The sequence below is a fragment of the Protopterus annectens genome, chromosome 3.part0 (genome assembly GCF_019279795.1).
Source record: "Protopterus annectens isolate FY-2018-M chromosome 3.part0, PAN1.0, whole genome shotgun sequence".
In the NCBI taxonomy this organism is placed as follows: Eukaryota; Metazoa; Chordata; order Ceratodontiformes; family Protopteridae; genus Protopterus; species Protopterus annectens.
The window spans coordinates 318210731-318228261 of record NC_056731.1 but is presented as its reverse complement, the minus strand read 5'-3'; the positions used below and the strand labels follow the sequence as shown (position 1 = coordinate 318228261).

General features: G+C 38.4%; 1 protein-coding gene across 3 annotated transcripts in view; it reads right to left on the bottom strand.

The window, feature by feature from the left end:
* COBL (cordon-bleu WH2 repeat protein) overlaps positions 1–17531 on the bottom strand; it is a 1839636-nt gene that overhangs the window by 345302 nt on the left and 1476803 nt on the right. For all 3 annotated transcript variants that reach the window (XM_044064790.1, XM_044064791.1, XM_044064793.1), the window contains one exon: positions 2609–2782. In XM_044064790.1, coding sequence (XP_043920725.1) covers positions 2609–2782 — 174 coding nt within the window. The remainder of the gene's footprint in view (positions 1–2608; positions 2783–17531) is intronic.

The following is a 17531-nucleotide window of genomic DNA, read 5'->3' as shown; positions in this document are numbered from 1 at the left end:
TCTACAGCTGCATAGCATTCCTCTCTGGGTTGGAGGCTACAACTGAGATAAACCACTGGGTGCTCTTCCCCCTCTGAAGAAATCTGGCTAAGTACAGCCCCCACCCCATGGTTCGAAGCATTCACCTGCACAACAAATTCTTTGCTGTAATCTGGACTGGCTAACACAGGAGGTCCTCCCAAAGCTTCTTTAAGCTTCTGGAATGCCTGCTGGGGTCCACACTACCTTATCTGGCCTGTTCTTCCTTGTCAGGTCTGTGAGGGGAGCAGCTATGGTACTATCACTGGGGACGAACTTTCTGTAGTACCCTGCTGTCCCTAAAAATACCCTCACCTGCTTTTTAGTAACAGGTGCAGGCCATGCCTGAATGGCTTCCACTTTGGCAGGTTCTGGCCTTATCTTATCACTCGCCACTCTATGTTCTAGGTAGGAGAACTCTGCCATACCCACCTGACATTTGCTTGGCTTAATGGTCAACCCTGCCCTCTGTAGTCTGCCCAGTACCTCCCTGACATGTTGAAGGTGCTCTTGCCTGGAATGGCTATAGATGGCAATATCATCTAGGTAAGCAATGACAAACCATCCTGCTCCTGCTAGGATATGATCTACCAGCCTCTGGAAAGTTGCTGGGGCATTCTTCATCCCAAAGGGCATCTTTGTGAACTCATACAAGCCTTCATCTATCTTCACCCAATCTTCACACATGCAATACATGCAGTACTAGATAGCACCAAATATATATGCGTGTGTGTGTATATATATATATATATATATATATATATAGATATATATATAGATATATATAGACATACATGCACGCACACACACACACATATATATGTATATAATATATTATAGACATATATACATATATATATATATATATATATATATATATATATATATATAAAATATATATGGGTCTAGCATGACCCATTGAAATTATATTTTATCAAATTCAACTTACCCGACTCCACTTATCTGAAACAATGTTAAACTGAAAGAATGGACTACCGAAATCCTTTCCGTGTGAAAGGAACCACTTAGCCACCATCATGAACTTTGCCCTTACTTTAGTGTAGTGCGATCTTGGAGTTGGTATATTTAATTAGGGCGGTGTGGGTGCGTGAAGCCCCGTACTTTGATGGGTTTAGTTTTAGTTCGTTGAGGTCATTTTCCGTGGTGGCCAAGTGGTTCCTTTCACAGGGAAAGGATTTCGGCATTCCATTCTTTCAGTTTAATGTTGTTTTGGAGAAGTGGATTTGGGTAAGTAGAATTCGATAAAGTGTAATTTCGATGGGTCAAAGTAGACCCATAAATATATATATATATATATATATATATATATATATATATATATATATATATATATATTTATGTATATACACATACATACATGTAAAATAGTCAACACACAAAACCAACCCTTTATCTAAAATACTACTGACAGTAGAAAAATTAAGTGTATAATTCCAAATACATCAATAACATGTCATACTAGCAATAATAACTGACAAAAGAAGAAATCTAAACAGCTTAACCTAGGCCACATGTGGATCTAGCTATAGTACATGGGTTAGAATATTACACCACATTTAGTGCCTTGAAAAGATGCAAATATAATAAAAGTGTTCTTGTCGCTTCACTTGCCGTCTGATTATGGCTGCACAGTCACAAACTCAGAAAAGCACAGTGGTGACCAGTACAAACCAACACTTACCTATTGTTAAGATGCAAATAATGAATAAGGATAGTTCTTCTATTATGTCCATGCTCTATCAGCTAGTGCTGGACACACAGTCAGCATGCCAGACACCTTCTAACTAAGGGTCACATAATTCTCCTGCATCTGTGTGTGTGTGTGTGTGTGTGTGTGTGTGTGTGTGTGTGTGTGTGTGTGTGTGTGTGTGTGTGCGTGTGAGTGTGTGTGTGTGTGTACTCATATCCAAAGAAATATGTGAACAGGCTAGTGTATATCTACCAACTGTCCTCTGCCAACCATTACACATTGGGTCATATTTTATTCTACCTCTACATCAGGCACCCACTTTATTTTATGTATTATTGCTATTTTGTAGTGTCTTTAATCAGGACAGGTACTTTTAAATGCCTTACTCATTTCAAATTTAACAGATAAAGAAAGTAAAAGCTATTCAGAAAAATTAATCAATCAACATTCGATGAAATGTCGCAGAAATTTGTTTAGAATATTTTGCACTCACACCCTTCATTGCCAAGTATTAGCCTCCTTATGACAACTGCCAAAACGTAGTTAATACCATGATCGTGTGAAAATTATGCTGGCTTTCTGTCTCACTGGCACCTAATAACCACATGAATGTCACTCATAGCCGTACTTAAAAAAATGAATGCACATAGGAGTGAAGCTATTGTGCAAATTTGACTAAAACTTGATACAGTGTGCTCCAATCCACCCAGTGAATCAACTGCTATAGGGAACAACAAGCAGCAGTCAATGAAAACAGTCCTAACATGAAAGGTGATTTATAGAGTGCAAAGTATGATATAGGAAGGAAGGAGCTGTAGACAAGACACATACAAAGCCACTAATGCCATACGTTTAAGAGTATATTTTTCAAGAACCTACATTTGGGTGACCAGTCTTTGTTTTCTGTTATGTAACTGTCACTTTCAAATGGTGATACATCCATAAATTCACCTTCTAGAGAAGGAGGGTATGGAGGAGGTGGGGGTATTGTTAACTGGGGTGGGTCACGAGTGGTACCTCTTGGTGGCTTTTGAGGCACATGTCGTCCAATACCTAGTGAAGAATCAATAAAATGTATTATTATTATTACTATTATTATGAAACAATACAATATTTTGCTAAAAACAGATATAGAAAACATCTCAACCAATATTTTTCTAGTAGATTAATATATAAGAATGGTAGGTATCTCAGAAAATGGACACAGTTTTACCTTTTGTGTTTCTGGAAATAAAACATTAGAATGGTGTTTCCATTTCAAAACAAGAGTTATTATTAGACAATGCAAATTAAAATAAATATTATTTATTAAAACCAATAAAGGCAGTGGCACCAAATGAATATTAAACTTGTTGTAAGCACTAAATAACCTACTAATTACTACAGCACTCAACCTTCCTCATTACCTAGAGGAAAACAGTTTTGGTACTTATTTTCCTCACTTGCTTAGAGAAAAACAGCTCCTGTACTCACTTTCCTCACTTATCTAGAGGAAAATAGTTTTGTATTCAGGCATGTCCAAGGGTCAGCTCTCAGTGTTCTCTCCTGACTATCTGATGAATCTGGGCATCTTGGGGCAATGTAGAAATTGCCTCATGTACACAGATAACCCTCTCCTCCTACCACCCAACACTACAATCTGTGAGAGATGCACTTATCTAGCCAAACTGGAAGTAAAGCTCTCTCCAACCAAGAATGAACTTGACGGTCAAGAGGAGAAGGTAAACACTTGCACCACACCACACTCATTACATAGTCTCACTAAATCTACACCACCAAAATCCACACATAGAAGCACAAAAACATTTGTGGAGGCTCTCAATAATAATCTGCTCAAGCAACAGAGACCTCCAAAGCAGAAATGCAAGCAACCTCCACTCCCCAACACAACCCAAATGACACATAGCTGCATACTCAGTGTACCACTCAACCACAGCCAATAAGGCAAAGCAACGTACCCAACACACTAGTCATAGGTGACTCTATAGTCAGGCACACTGATGTCCCACTCACTAGGCTAAACAAGGAGAAGGTTACTGTCAGCTGCCTGTCGGGTGCCAGGATCCACCACATAACCCACGCACTCGGATCACTCCACAACAAGTACAAATATGACTCTGTCATTGTCCATGTTGGTGTGAACAACCTGAGACATACCTCCCTGGACTACATGAAAAGTGACATGGAAGAGCTCTCCAATCTTGTAGCACAGGCAGGTATGACCCTAGCCCTGAGTAGCATTCTGCCATCACCCAGAATGATGTCGCAGTACAAGGACAAAATGATTGACTTCAACAATTGGCTAAGCTTCTGGTGTCATTCTAAAGGGATCCAGTATCTGTCTGCCTGGGATGACATGGTTGACAGACCACGATGCTTTGCCAGAGATAGCCTGCACCTGTCACCCCTGGGATTCCGGATACTGGCTAAGGTTCTTGCCGCCCCTATAGTGCCTTTTTTAGGCAAGGTTCAAATGACAAATTCACCACCGTAACAGGAACAGGCAAGCAAAAACTGATGGTGATGCTACTCAATGCTAGAAGTCTAAATCTCAAAATGCACTCACTTGAGGCACTCCTTAAAATGGAGAACATCGAGATCTGTGCAGTGACCGAGACCTGGTTCAAGGCTCCAGAGTGCAGCCCTGCACTACCAGGCTATAACTCATACCACACTTTTTGGCCATGTAACATGGACCGGAACACCAAAGGTGGAGGTGTGTCCATATTCATTAAGGATATCCACACCTCCAGTCTAGTTGCTCAGCATAATGCAGCCGAGGTTATCCAAGTGCAACTAACTCTGGGCAAAACTGTAATCCAAATTGTATCTTGCTACAGATTCCCCACCATGCCCCAGGATTCCCACTCCTCTTTTCTTGATATACTGGAAAATATTAGGGTTCAACCAAACACCCTAATAATTAGCGATTTCAACTACCCCACCATTAACTGGGAAAACTCCTTCTCTCGATACTTTCTGGAATTCATAAACTCCAATGCCCTGGATCACCTTATCCACACCCCAACCAGGGGCAACAAAATCCTAGATCTAGTCATTACCAACATGAGTGACCGGTGTTCCACTCCTGAAGTCAACGCCTCATTTGTCCGATCTAACCATAAGCTAATTACCCTAGATATCCACATCCTGCCCCCACCCCCCATTAAGGAAACCATGGTAAAATATGTCTCCAAAGCCAACTTCATGCTTCTTAAGACAGAGGTGGTGAACTTCATGACACCCATGCAGATGGACAATACAGTTAGGACTATTGAATCCTACACAATTCCACTTTATAAGCACTTACACGAGTGCATGGATCGTGCTAGCCCAAACAGAACCAAGACGCTATCCTCCAAAAAAAGAAAGACAATCTGGTGGTCCCCTGCCATAAACAAACTGTACAACAGAAGGAAGAAACTGTTGCAAAAGAGAGCAAAATCCCATGAGTGGAGGAGCTCCATGGTCAGCCTCAGTAAGAAGCTGCGATCCCTGATAAAATCCTCCAAAGCTAGTTACGAAAACAAAATTGCCACTGATTCTAAAGACAACCACAAAGCATTCTATAGCTATGTCAAGAATCTCAATGGCAACACTCAGATCTGCTCTGAGTTACAGCACAAAGGCACTAAATATACAGACCCAACTGATATTGCCAACATCCTGGCAGATAGGATCAGTGCTAACTTTACTCCCCCTCTCACCCCCTAAAGAGCCCATCTCTATATTGGAAGAATGCAAAGTTCCTGTAATCATGGCTGCACAGGTAAAAACCACACTCTCCAAAGCCAAGAACACAGCATCCATGGGACTAGACAACATCCCAGGCTGCGTTCTACATGAACTACAGAACGAACTGGCACCCCACCTAAGTACCATGTTCAATCATAGCCTCACCTCAGGCTTTGTGCCTGCTGAATGGCGCATAATGACGGTTATCCCACTCCAGAAGGGGGGAAGCCACCACGGACCCCGGGAACTACCGCCCCATTAGCCTGACGAGCCTAGTCTGCAAGGCCATGGAACGTATCATCATGGAACCTATAAACAAAGACATTGGTAATCTCCAAACTCTGGACCCCACCCAGTTCGGGTTTGTAAAAGGCAGATCATGTCTCCTAAACCTGATAGACTTCTTTGAAGTAGTCATCAAAGCCGTAGACGAGGGTAAGGTGGTTCACACAGCCTATCTAGATCTTGCCAAGGCTTTCGATACCATCCCCCACTCTGGAATTATAGATAAACTCACTAAACTATGTATAAATCCCTATGTCACAAGATGGGTTGCCAACTGGCTCACTGACAGAGCCAACACTGTGAAAGTAGCAGACTCCAAATACGACTTCAGACCAGTAACAAGTGGAGTACCATAGGGTTCAGTCCTGGGTCCTCTCCTATTTGGTATCTACTTCTCTGAAGTACAGGCTAACAAAGTTTGTAGATGACTGCAAACTAGGAGCCACAATTGAAATTCCTAATGATGTGGACATCCTACAAAAGGGCCTCACTGAGACAGATGCCTGTTGTAAAAGCCATGGCCTCATGCTCAATGCCAAAAAGTGCATTGTCATCCCCTTTGGTAAAAATTCTGTACCCATGAACTACAACACAGGTGGTAGTATACTTAACACCGAAAGTGTGATGAGAGACCTTGGGACACAGATCGACAGTAGTCTCTCTTTTGATAATCACATCGACACAGTAGTCAGGAAATCCTTCTACGTGGTACACCTCATCACAAAAGGTTTCTCATCCAGAAAAAAGAAGTAATTGTTTCCCTCTACTCATCACTCATTAGACCCATTATAGAGTACAATGACCCTTTTGGTATGTACCTCACAAGATATCTACAACAACTGGAAAGGCCACAGAAATACCTCACAAAGAGGATTACTGGCCTCAATCAGATGCCCTATGCAGACCGTTTCAAAAAACTCCACCTTTACTCCGTCGCATATCGCCTACTCAGAGGTGATCTCTGCCTAACATACAAAGCTATGTCAAACCCAGAGCTGTTGGACATGCTCCATTTAAAGAAATCCCAATCCCTCTGAGCTACATGCTCTAGGGACATAAACCGTGTCACCACAATAAACAGAACATGCTGGAGGGATAGATTCCTGTCCCGGAGACTTCCCATACACTGGAATAAACTACCTATCTATAGCAAACAAAGAAAAATCTTGATGATTGGATGGGAAACAGGAAATTCACCCTAGGAATCACTTCTGTGGCTCTGCTCGACAGTGGCACAGGAAAATAATTTTCTTGGGTGGCAAAAGCCAAGGTACCTTTTTGGCTGTGCTTGTATAGGCCCCAGGGCCAATAGCCTAGTACCTACCTATGAACCTATGAACCTATAGTATGTATAACATACTAAAATATATATTATTCACACACTCAAAATATAAGATCTGATTGTTTGGATATCTAACAATAAAATGTACATTTTGCCCTCTCAGCTCACTTTTCCGAAATGTGTTTATAGCCTGTGTAGCTCCAGTCTTTCAGCCAAGCCCTTTACAATTCAAGTAATGGCTTCAGAACTCTCACTATATCTGTGGACCGCATTGTTGTTGTCACAGTTTTTACACTGGATATGCTGCCTTTCCTAGATGTAACAACAAAGCTCAACATGACCCTCAATTGCCATGTGCTAGGCAACACGTAGGCAATGCCAGCTTTATGTTCTCTCTCTGATGTAATCTTCAAACCACAGTTTTCACAGTATGAAAAGTTCCACATAAATAATACTGCTTTAAAAAAACATTTTTTTTTTTAAATTTTAGGCTTATCAGGACAGAACTGTTATTCACACGGAGATGCGTTTACAATAGAAGGACTACTTAAACACAAATAGAAAATATAAAATCTGAGAAGTACATCATTGTACTGCTGAGAGGCTGAAGTTTGAAGGTACATTTAGAAGCTAAACTACTATAAGTTGGTGGTGTAAAATCAGCAGAACATATCAGTAATGAAAAGCTGTTGTGTTGCATGAATGAGTGTGACTTATACATGCAGTGTGAAATGTAATATAGATGCATAATTGTATACTAGGCAGCTCTACTTCTAATTATCTTTATTTGGTTGTCAGTTTGCCTGTAATTAGCAATCAGTAGTACATGACAAAAAATGATCTATCTCCAAATGTCTGCCTTATCTATCTCTCTACTTATTTATCCTAGTGGAAAACCCTAGTTAGTGGGTATGATAAAAACATGAATCACATCTGTGTAGGCATTTCTTGGTATATATACTCTTTTAAGTATCATCAAAGTTTAGTTGTATTCCTGGTGCCCCATCACTGGTTTATATACATACTTAACATATCATCAGAACTACGTTCCATAAACCTACTATGTTTGTGACATTTGCTAAAATTCCCAAATGCACGCACAAAGCACAGCCAAGTATGTGCCCACCAAAACTGCACACAGACATAGGGAGAGCAAAAAAAGTGACTGGAGGTCAGTACTGAACTTTGGATCCTGAAATAGTGATACAACTAAGCCAACATGTTGCCCAAATTCCTATGACTTTATACCTGGCAGTCTGTTGTGCCTAGTGCGTGTTATACTTATCACTGTAATATGCAAAGTACTAAGGCAGACTGAGGGGCACACCCACCCAACTTATCCACCTACTATAATTGCAGTCTGGGCAGCAGTTTCACAATCAGCTTGGTCCAGATGCTACTATGATACTGTTAAGCTGCTCTGTGGATTATGAGTTGTTGTCATGTGTTGGAGAACATCAGGCAGTGCCTTACAGAATGATAGGTAAACAACAAAGCAGAGTGCGGTGTTACCATACTTACAGGGATATGTAGTTGCAGGACAGCCTTAGGCAAATTGGACCAATTTGGCCCAATAGGGCCCCACTCTAGGCTAAGACAGGGTCATTATACCTTACATGACCCAGAGATTTGCCCAAGAGACACTAGCAAAGGCATTTTCCTACTATAGTCCTACTCCCACAGTACTTATAAGTGCAATATTTGTAGCTACTGTATTATTAGTAATGGCAGCTTCATGCCTGTTGTATGACTTAACTGCTTGCACTCTCGTATTAGTTGAGTGCTTAACAGGGTTTTCAACCCAAAACTAGTCGGATTAACCATCTGGGTTTGTGTACCGCTCCAGTTACTGTATCAGACGATAAGACCAGGCTTATTTGGAAGAATGATAGAGAGGTACAGTTTTCAATTGCTTCTCTTATTGATATGGAGTTTATGAATAAGGTTACAGGAAATGATTGTGCAATAGTCAGTCCCAGACCGCATGATACAAACTCTAGTATGCATTCAAAATATAGATACTGTGATGATAGTAAAATTCTGATCCACTAAATCTTGTGAAACAATGTTACCAATTCAGCAGTATGGCAGAGAAATGCTTGTTTCAGTTACAGATAGGAGTTAAATAATCCAAGAGAAGTGAAACATCAGGTGTATGTGCTGAGTGGTGGCAGACATCTATTTCTGGGGGTATGTCCCTATTTTCAGGCTTCATTTACCCCTTGACACACTTTTCTGAATCTGCTCCTCACACGTGATTTTTGAGACTTTTTAGAACACAGAAAACTGTACTACACGACCAATGCAGTGGTGGCATCAATAATTTATAGAAAGAGGACACACATCTTACAGCTCCAATTGTTTCAGAAATGAAAATAAATGACCTTCTGTGGTAGAAATTTGCAATACAGTTGTTTAAAGTTTACAGATGTTACACCATCTCTTTAATAATGTGCTTTTATTTTTCTATCATTTTTTTGTCACTCTATTTTTTAAATGTGTTTCTGAGTGGTATTCCACATTCCTCCTGGAAGAGGGAAGAGTCATTTGCTATTTGATATTCTAATTTTATGCTAATTAGATGCCCATATTTTTGAATGGATGAACCCACTTTTCAAGGACCTTTGTTTCTATTTTTAATGTCTGCAGGTTGAGAGATATGATAAGAAGAGTATCTGCACACTGTCTTAACATTGTATAGTTTAATGTTTCTACAGAGAAAATGTATAAGGAACAAAGTTGTTGCAGTACATACAATTGTTGGGCTTTGTATATGAAGGAGAGTAATGCATGAGCCAAATCAGGGGAAAACAGGAAAGAAGACAGGTAGAAAACACAGGAAAATAAATTAAAATAAAAAGTGCTTGGGTAGCAACAAAGAAGTGTGCAGCTATCTATTCACAAGCTAGGAGATGAGGAAAATGTTTACTGGTAAGCCAGGTTGCACTCATCTGGTGCCACATGAGGTAGACACAAGACCAAAGTGAACCACTACACAGCTCACTTACAGTGTGCCTGAATAAGTTAAGCAGACCCTAATAGAAGAACTAGAGGAGATATCTGACTGGGGGCAATCCAGAAGTCCAGTAGTTTGCTTCTTATGACAAAATATAAGCTAATAAATAAACATATTATTTTACTTTAATACACAGAATTAGCATACATTCCTGACATCTAATTTGAAATAGACTTAAGTTCAAGCAGCCACCAAGTGGGGGAGTGGTAGGGTGGCAAATGCGGGGTCTGAGTAGGGGCTCCAGAAAAATGGTCCAAATTGGGGCCCACAACTGCTAAGGCCAACCTTGTGTAGTTCTGCCACTCTCAGAGCAACCAGGAAGTGAGGACATATACTGATGCTATGGACATGGACTTGGCTAGTATGCTCTCATATTATTTCATCTTACGCAGCTAGAGCAAACAATGTTTTATGCTATAAAACATTGTACACAGTATAACAAACTGCAATGTAGTACTGAAGGGATGATTTCTGTACAACTTTGTTTGCTTGGTGAAAGATACACAAACACAGTTACACAGTCTGCTCATTGTGAGGAAATAAAATCTGTACTTTATTGTGGTACAGACAATATATGCTGTGCTTGACATCAGCCTACATCTGTAGGGTCAACAGAACATGAGACATTATGCTGAAGCAATCAAAGCCATTTCTGTCTGTGTAGGTGCACTTCAGTTACTGGGTCAGGTCCTCTTAACACTGCTTTTCTTGTCTGCAACCATGCATCACAGCAGATCTGGGCATAACAACATAGGTGGTGGGCTTCTACTGGGTAAGGTTAACTTGTTAACTGTCTGCCTTTATGCAAAGGTCACACTTTCATCCTACACCTTTAGTGTTAACTTATGTGTACATTCCAAATAGTGCACAGGTATCCTGCAAGGCAGCATATCACAGTTTACAGTCTTAATAAAAACATATTCTTCCTGAAACTATGCCAGTCGCCCTTTCTTCACAATAGCCACAGCCTGTTTTCCCCTTTTCTCACCTCCCATCTACTCCCCCTAATTTCCCATTTAACCTTGCCTCCTTAGAATTAATCTCATGTTATCAAAAAAAAAAGAAGACACATCCGTCTTCTTCATAAATATGATGACATTCTCTTTCCCCTTCTCATTTCATCATTTTGAACCCTCTTACTTTAACCTGTTTCTATCCAGTAGAACCCTAGTACCTCTTTATATGCCATCTGTACTTGACTCCATTTCACCAGCTCATATCTCCAATTACCTTTCTAATCAGCCTCAAAGTTAGCTGGTTTGTTGTACTTTCTAGCCTTTCCTTTTTCTCTTTTCAGTTCATCTCCAATCTAGTGTTAATTACAGCATCCATCTTCTACTTGGACCAACTTTAACTTCCAAAATGCAAAATTCACACTAAAAGATGGTCACAAATATTTCATACTTCTTTTATCAGTTTTCTTACCCACTAACATTTCCAAAATATACAGCCTATATGCACCCCTTTAGCCTTGCTTTTCCAGCACCTGTGACCTTTCTTCCTACCTTCTCAATCATTTTGGCAGCAAAAACATATGTGTATTAGAGTTAGATATTACAGTTATTCGTCAATTGGCAAAGACTTATTCTAGCCCCTAGACATGCTACAATGCTTTAATGCTTTTTAGGCACTTTTACACTCTCTAGAATATATCTTGAGTGTTACACCCATTTGTTGGAGTTATGATAGTGATTTAATATGACATTTTATACACAGCTTTTGGCAGTACCCTAAATAAGAACAGTTTAAGGAAGAAATATGGAATTTGTGTAATGTTATTTGGCCTGGAAAAGAGGTAGTCAGGGTATCTTGCTAGATGATAAATATAGATAAGTTTGAGGGAACATTGAAAGGGGCAAGAATTTTATTGAATTTGTTATTTCTATCTGTGAAAAAAAATCACCAGAAAGTGCCAAAGAATGGAATCATGAAATCAGAAGACATTGCATAAATTGTGAAGGAGATAAAAGGAAAGGAACTTTCATCACCAAACGTCAAATTGTGAAAGAAATGTTGAAATGGTTACATTGGAAATTGCAGGAGAGGACATTTGAGTCATGAATAAGAATTTTAGGCTTTTTATATACTATATTGTCAATGTTTGGTTGAAAGTCAAGAAAAAGTTGTATAATTATTAACACTGTGAGGTGAAAGGTAAAGAAAGGAAGAATTTTATTTTACATTTGTTTACCGGGGAGAAAAGCTCCAGAACAATTGCTAACATACTATACATAAGACATTTACACAAGAGCATTGTGGTTTATACATCCACTTATAAAAATATAGTAGATAATAACATATGATTGCATAAGATATTTATATAAGCATAGAGGTTTAGACATACAGTTAAAAGTATAGCAGGTAGGTAGAAGAAGCTAAATTAAGGGAAGTATGAAGGTGTGTGTGTGTGTGTGTGTGTTAGAACTGACAAATATGAGAAAGAAGGGATTAAACTGAAACATAATTATAAAAGACTATGGAAAATATTTAGTTCTTGGGGTTTCATAAATATAACTAAAAAATTAAGGTGGGCATCCCTAAAAGAAGGGTTCAGGGGTGGTTTAAGCATTAACTGGGGAAAAGAAACATTTTTAGTTTGTATATTTTGCTATGTGTCAAGTATTCACTAATGTCTATCACATTTTGAAGTGAGGTTGAATTATGAGGTTCAAAAATAAATCCACTGCATGTGATACAGTACACAATTCATATTTGATGATGGATTGGGTATGGTGAACCCAGTTGTGTTTTCTTTACTGTTTTTCATAGTAAATCGGTTAGCAGGTTGGCGGCAGGAGTTCTAGGGCCAAGACTCAATGGATTGATAAAAGAAGATGGGATAAATAGAAGATAGGAATATTTAAAACAGGTGTGTTTGACAGTGAAGGCTAGATGAGGGAATTGTGATTATTAATGTACAGAAGGCAGTACTGAGGGAAGTGAAAGAGGATGGTACAGAAGAAAGTTTTATGAAAGAGTCATTCTGGATTTTTTTGTTTTGGTGCCACAGGAAGAGAAATTTGTGGAAGTAAGAATAAGTATGAAAGATGACAAAGAAGGAACATCATATAGTTTTGATGTGGGATGGCAAGTGCATTGTTTGTTCTTGCAATGATTCCAGCAAAGTGTATTTATTAGATGCAAACAGTTATATAAACGAGTGCAGCACTATGCATGAGTGTTTTCATCTTGAATCAGCTATTGCTGATTTGTTTTTAAAATGTTCCTCTATTATATATTTAAACACGTATTGTAAACTTACAGAAAATAAACTGGTTGAAATATGTTGCATGCAAACGTTTGGTGTATGGTACATAGGATATAAAATGTGCCATTACTTGTGATACCTTCAGTGATAGCAGTATGGCTTTAACATAGCATATACTGAAAGCAAGATGTCTTTTCTTTTTTTTTCCTATTTAAAAAGTGCAAACTGTTTCTCTTTAAGTTAAACACAGGGTGGGTCCACTGCATCAGGTCTAGTAATATGTCCCTTTGAAGAACAGAATGTGGTCAAAAATAGAAGTTGTGATTACAGAAGGGCATTATTTGCCAAAAACACCTCATTATAAGAAGTCTGATTGGTGTAATTGTGGTTTTGCAAGAGGCCATGTATGATACCCAAGATTCTCTTTCTCTAGCTCCCATATTTTCCCATGAAATCAGCCCAGTCTTCTGCAGACATCATGTTCTTTGTATCCCAAAAGCTCAATCTTATCCAGTGAACAAGAAATTCTGAAGTCACAGAAAACAGTATTTCTTTATAAATGGATAAACATTAAAACATTATGTGGGAGTAAGCTCTTGGCTGTAATAGCTTAGGAATAACATATGGGAGTTTTCTTTTTCTCTTTAAAAATTTTCATTTTTTGAGGATATTTTTTCTTTTAGGTATCCATTGTTGATTTTTTTTTTACTATGAACTGTGTTTTTAATTGTGATACATTTTCTCTAATACTACCCATCCATGCTGAGAATCACCTTTGCTTGCTCCACTATTATGTCCTGCTTACCTTATTTTCTTATGTTTCCTGTGTAATTAGTACTTCCCACATCGGCTTCTATGATGCCTCCTTCCTCTTTCATCTTAATTTTAAAATACACTCATTGAGATGCACCATTTCAACCAAGCACCATAATCATTTTAGGGTTTTATATGGAATCTGCCCATAGCATAGAGTTGTACTCTCTGCCAGATTACACCTCACCTTCCTAACAGCCCCAAATCCTTCTCCTTTTCCACTACTGCAACAAAGAAAAAAGGCAGCATGGTGCACTATAACCTATCCAACTAGTAACCAAAACTACACAAAGTGCATGCACCGAAATCAGACTTCAAAGCACCAGCAAGAGTCACAAATTATTTTTTATTTTTTTTTATTTTTAATTAAATAAATTAAAAAAAGAGAAAGACAATATATTGAGAAATTTTAATCTCACCAAGGATAAGCATGATTTGTTTAGGTCTGTAATAAATGACAAATAAATAAGCATTATGAAGCTGTTATGCTGAACCTATTATAAAATACAGAAAATTATAAGTAGGTCTCGTGAACACTGGTTATAGAAAAACAGAGCTACAACTGGAAGATTCTCGCATGCAAGGAAGTGTCACACCTGATGTGTACAATGTTTTGAAAAAAAATCCAATCCCAATTATCCCAACTACCTTTGGAAGTAACAGAGTACCATTCAGACATATATTGGCAGTCCATTTGAACACATTTTAAAAATATACATGACTACAATTACCATTTTAATACAATACCATAAATATACCCTTTTTTATATAAAGTTTTAAAGTATTGGATTTTAAACAATAATTTATTGAAGTTTTATCAATGAACATGCATTTAGGAAAGAGTATATTTATTGTATTGTATTAAAATGGTAATTGCATTCATGTATATTTTTAAAATGTGTTCAAATGGTGAATCATACAGTTTTTTACACTCTGTATTACTTAGTAATGACTTTCCCAACTTCATTGGTTAACTAATTAACTTTATTGGGTAGAGGAGGTATAAGTGTAATGGTTTTAACATTCAGTCCGCATCTGATGAAGTAACTGGAAATGAAAACGTACTGTGTAGGAGACGTTAATGTGTGGTTTATGTGTTCTTATTAAAATCATGATTTGGCACTTCTGCAGCTGGTTTTCGATTAATTTGTTGGTACCTTTTGATGTTATTTAGTTATTTGTGGTACCTTGGTGAACTTTGCGGTCTTCATTTGAAGGTAAAATGATCTGCTTCCAGTAGTATCCATGAAGTAAATTTGGGCAGCTCTGCATGGTCTAAGATAGTACTATGATCTAGATGATATCTGTATTGCAGCACCAAACACTGTTTTCATCCATTGGTGGTCTAGTTGCAGAACCACATTCCTTTCGAAGACTCCTTCTCAAATATTCAAGGTTAGACTGCAGAGCTGCACAGACTGAGACCCTCCCTGCTTGCTGAGGTACCACATAAATGCAGTTCTGTCTGAATTAAGCAGGACCTAGTTTATGGGAATTAAGAAGGGCCTTCAGACCTTGTCACACTTCCCAGATTTCAGTGATACTGTGATACTGATGTGTTCATATGGAAGAGGTTTATTCCCAAGCACCTTGTATTTACAGGGACTGGAAGCCTGATACATCTGTAGTAATATTTTGAGCTGGCAAATGGCATCATAGAACTTTGTAAGAAAAGCACCACTAAAAAAATCAGAGATCAGAACAAATATGGCCATCTAATAAACCTTTCATATCAGAGTACCCATCATTGTCTATTACTTGAGATTACCAACGCCTTTCAGATCCCTTTCGGACATACCTAAATACTCTCAAACACTCCATGTATCCTAATGAATAATGACCTCTGCACTCCCTTTGTGACCAACACATGAGGAAGTATAATTCCTTATTCATATGTAGTTGAATATCTTGAACCAACAACTTCACTAGGACCACAATTCAATATAAGAACTACAGAACATGCTTTCTCAAAAGTCAGTCCATCAGTATCGATATAATTGCAGTCAACATCCATACCCACGCCTCATTAAGAACCATTAAAAATCCCTCCTCAATTACTTACAAGTTTCCACTGAGTAACTGTTTCACATAATAGTATTTTGCAAACCCAGCTGTCAACTAACTTCAGACAGTTCTACTAAACACATCTCCATTCTAATGTCACTTCACACTGTATTCTGGACACCTTGGACATAGCCATCACAGATTTTAAAAAACTAAAAACTGCTGTAGCAAATAATTGTAAAATTACAAACAGTGTTACTATGTGAGCCAGGTCATGGCTGCAAAAGGTTAGCTTTATTAGCACACCGCCCATCTAAAAAAATGTAAAATAAAAGGTCGGGTTAAGGAAGGAAAAAGATGACCTCTATTTGGTCAATACGGATTTAAAGAAGGAAGTGACCACAGGATTAATGGATGGACATAAGAAATATTTGAGATATGCAGGCAATCACAGACACAGTAGTCCTGAGACTGAGGGTTATTGTGAAGCCTTGTACCCCCAGATGCACAGTAGTAATATTCATTACGTATTCAGCAAGTTAGTTATTAGGAATATAACTGCTGCTCTTAAACAGATTCCTTTTAACAGATCATCATTTATCACTGGTCTATAAACAAAAGATCCACTGAGTAATATGCATCTGGTACTGGTGCTGTTGATTACCTTAAATTACTTTAGTGAATTACTTTTATATCAACCAGTTGCAATGCTTTCTTTACATTCTAGTCCTTATAATTTGCTGTTACAATGACTTGTTTCTAGCCAAAGCAATGCTGGTAATATGCATGTTACTTTTACAAGCTGTGTTAGAATTAATTCTGGTGTACCACAACTGGACTAATGTGGTACCCAGCTCTGTATTTATGTCATTCACTATTGCCTGATGGGATTTGTACAGGCTCCTCCCAACCCAAAACTGAACAACATGACTCAAAATGGATGGCTGGAATAAGAATTATATTTATTTATTTTTAACCAAGTAAAACCCTAGACTGAACAGTCTCATACAAGGATACAATGATTCACAATAACCTGGTTAATGATAGAATCAGGAACATAACAAGGGAAGGGCTAGAGAAAGAACTTAAGAACATTTCAGGGCTATGATGGACAGGGGAAAAATGGATTATACTTCTCCTAGATGTGAAGAGAACTAACACAAGTGCTGTAAGAGCCACTGACAAACTCAAATAACGTATCTTTGGCTAACGGAACAATACCAGAAAACTCGATTGAGGCTGTACAAAGGACAGTCCAGGAAGAAACATATGTTCAGGTACTAGAAGCCTTAACTGCACCTCAAGAAAGGTTACAGAAGGAATTCTGTGGTACAGCATGGTAAGTTCTTGAATATATATTTTCTAGTAGATGACCAACACTATTGACTCATATAGCACAGATCACATCAGTTTAATTTGATCCACTTCTAAGAATTTGTTTTCCCCAAATCTGAAAACA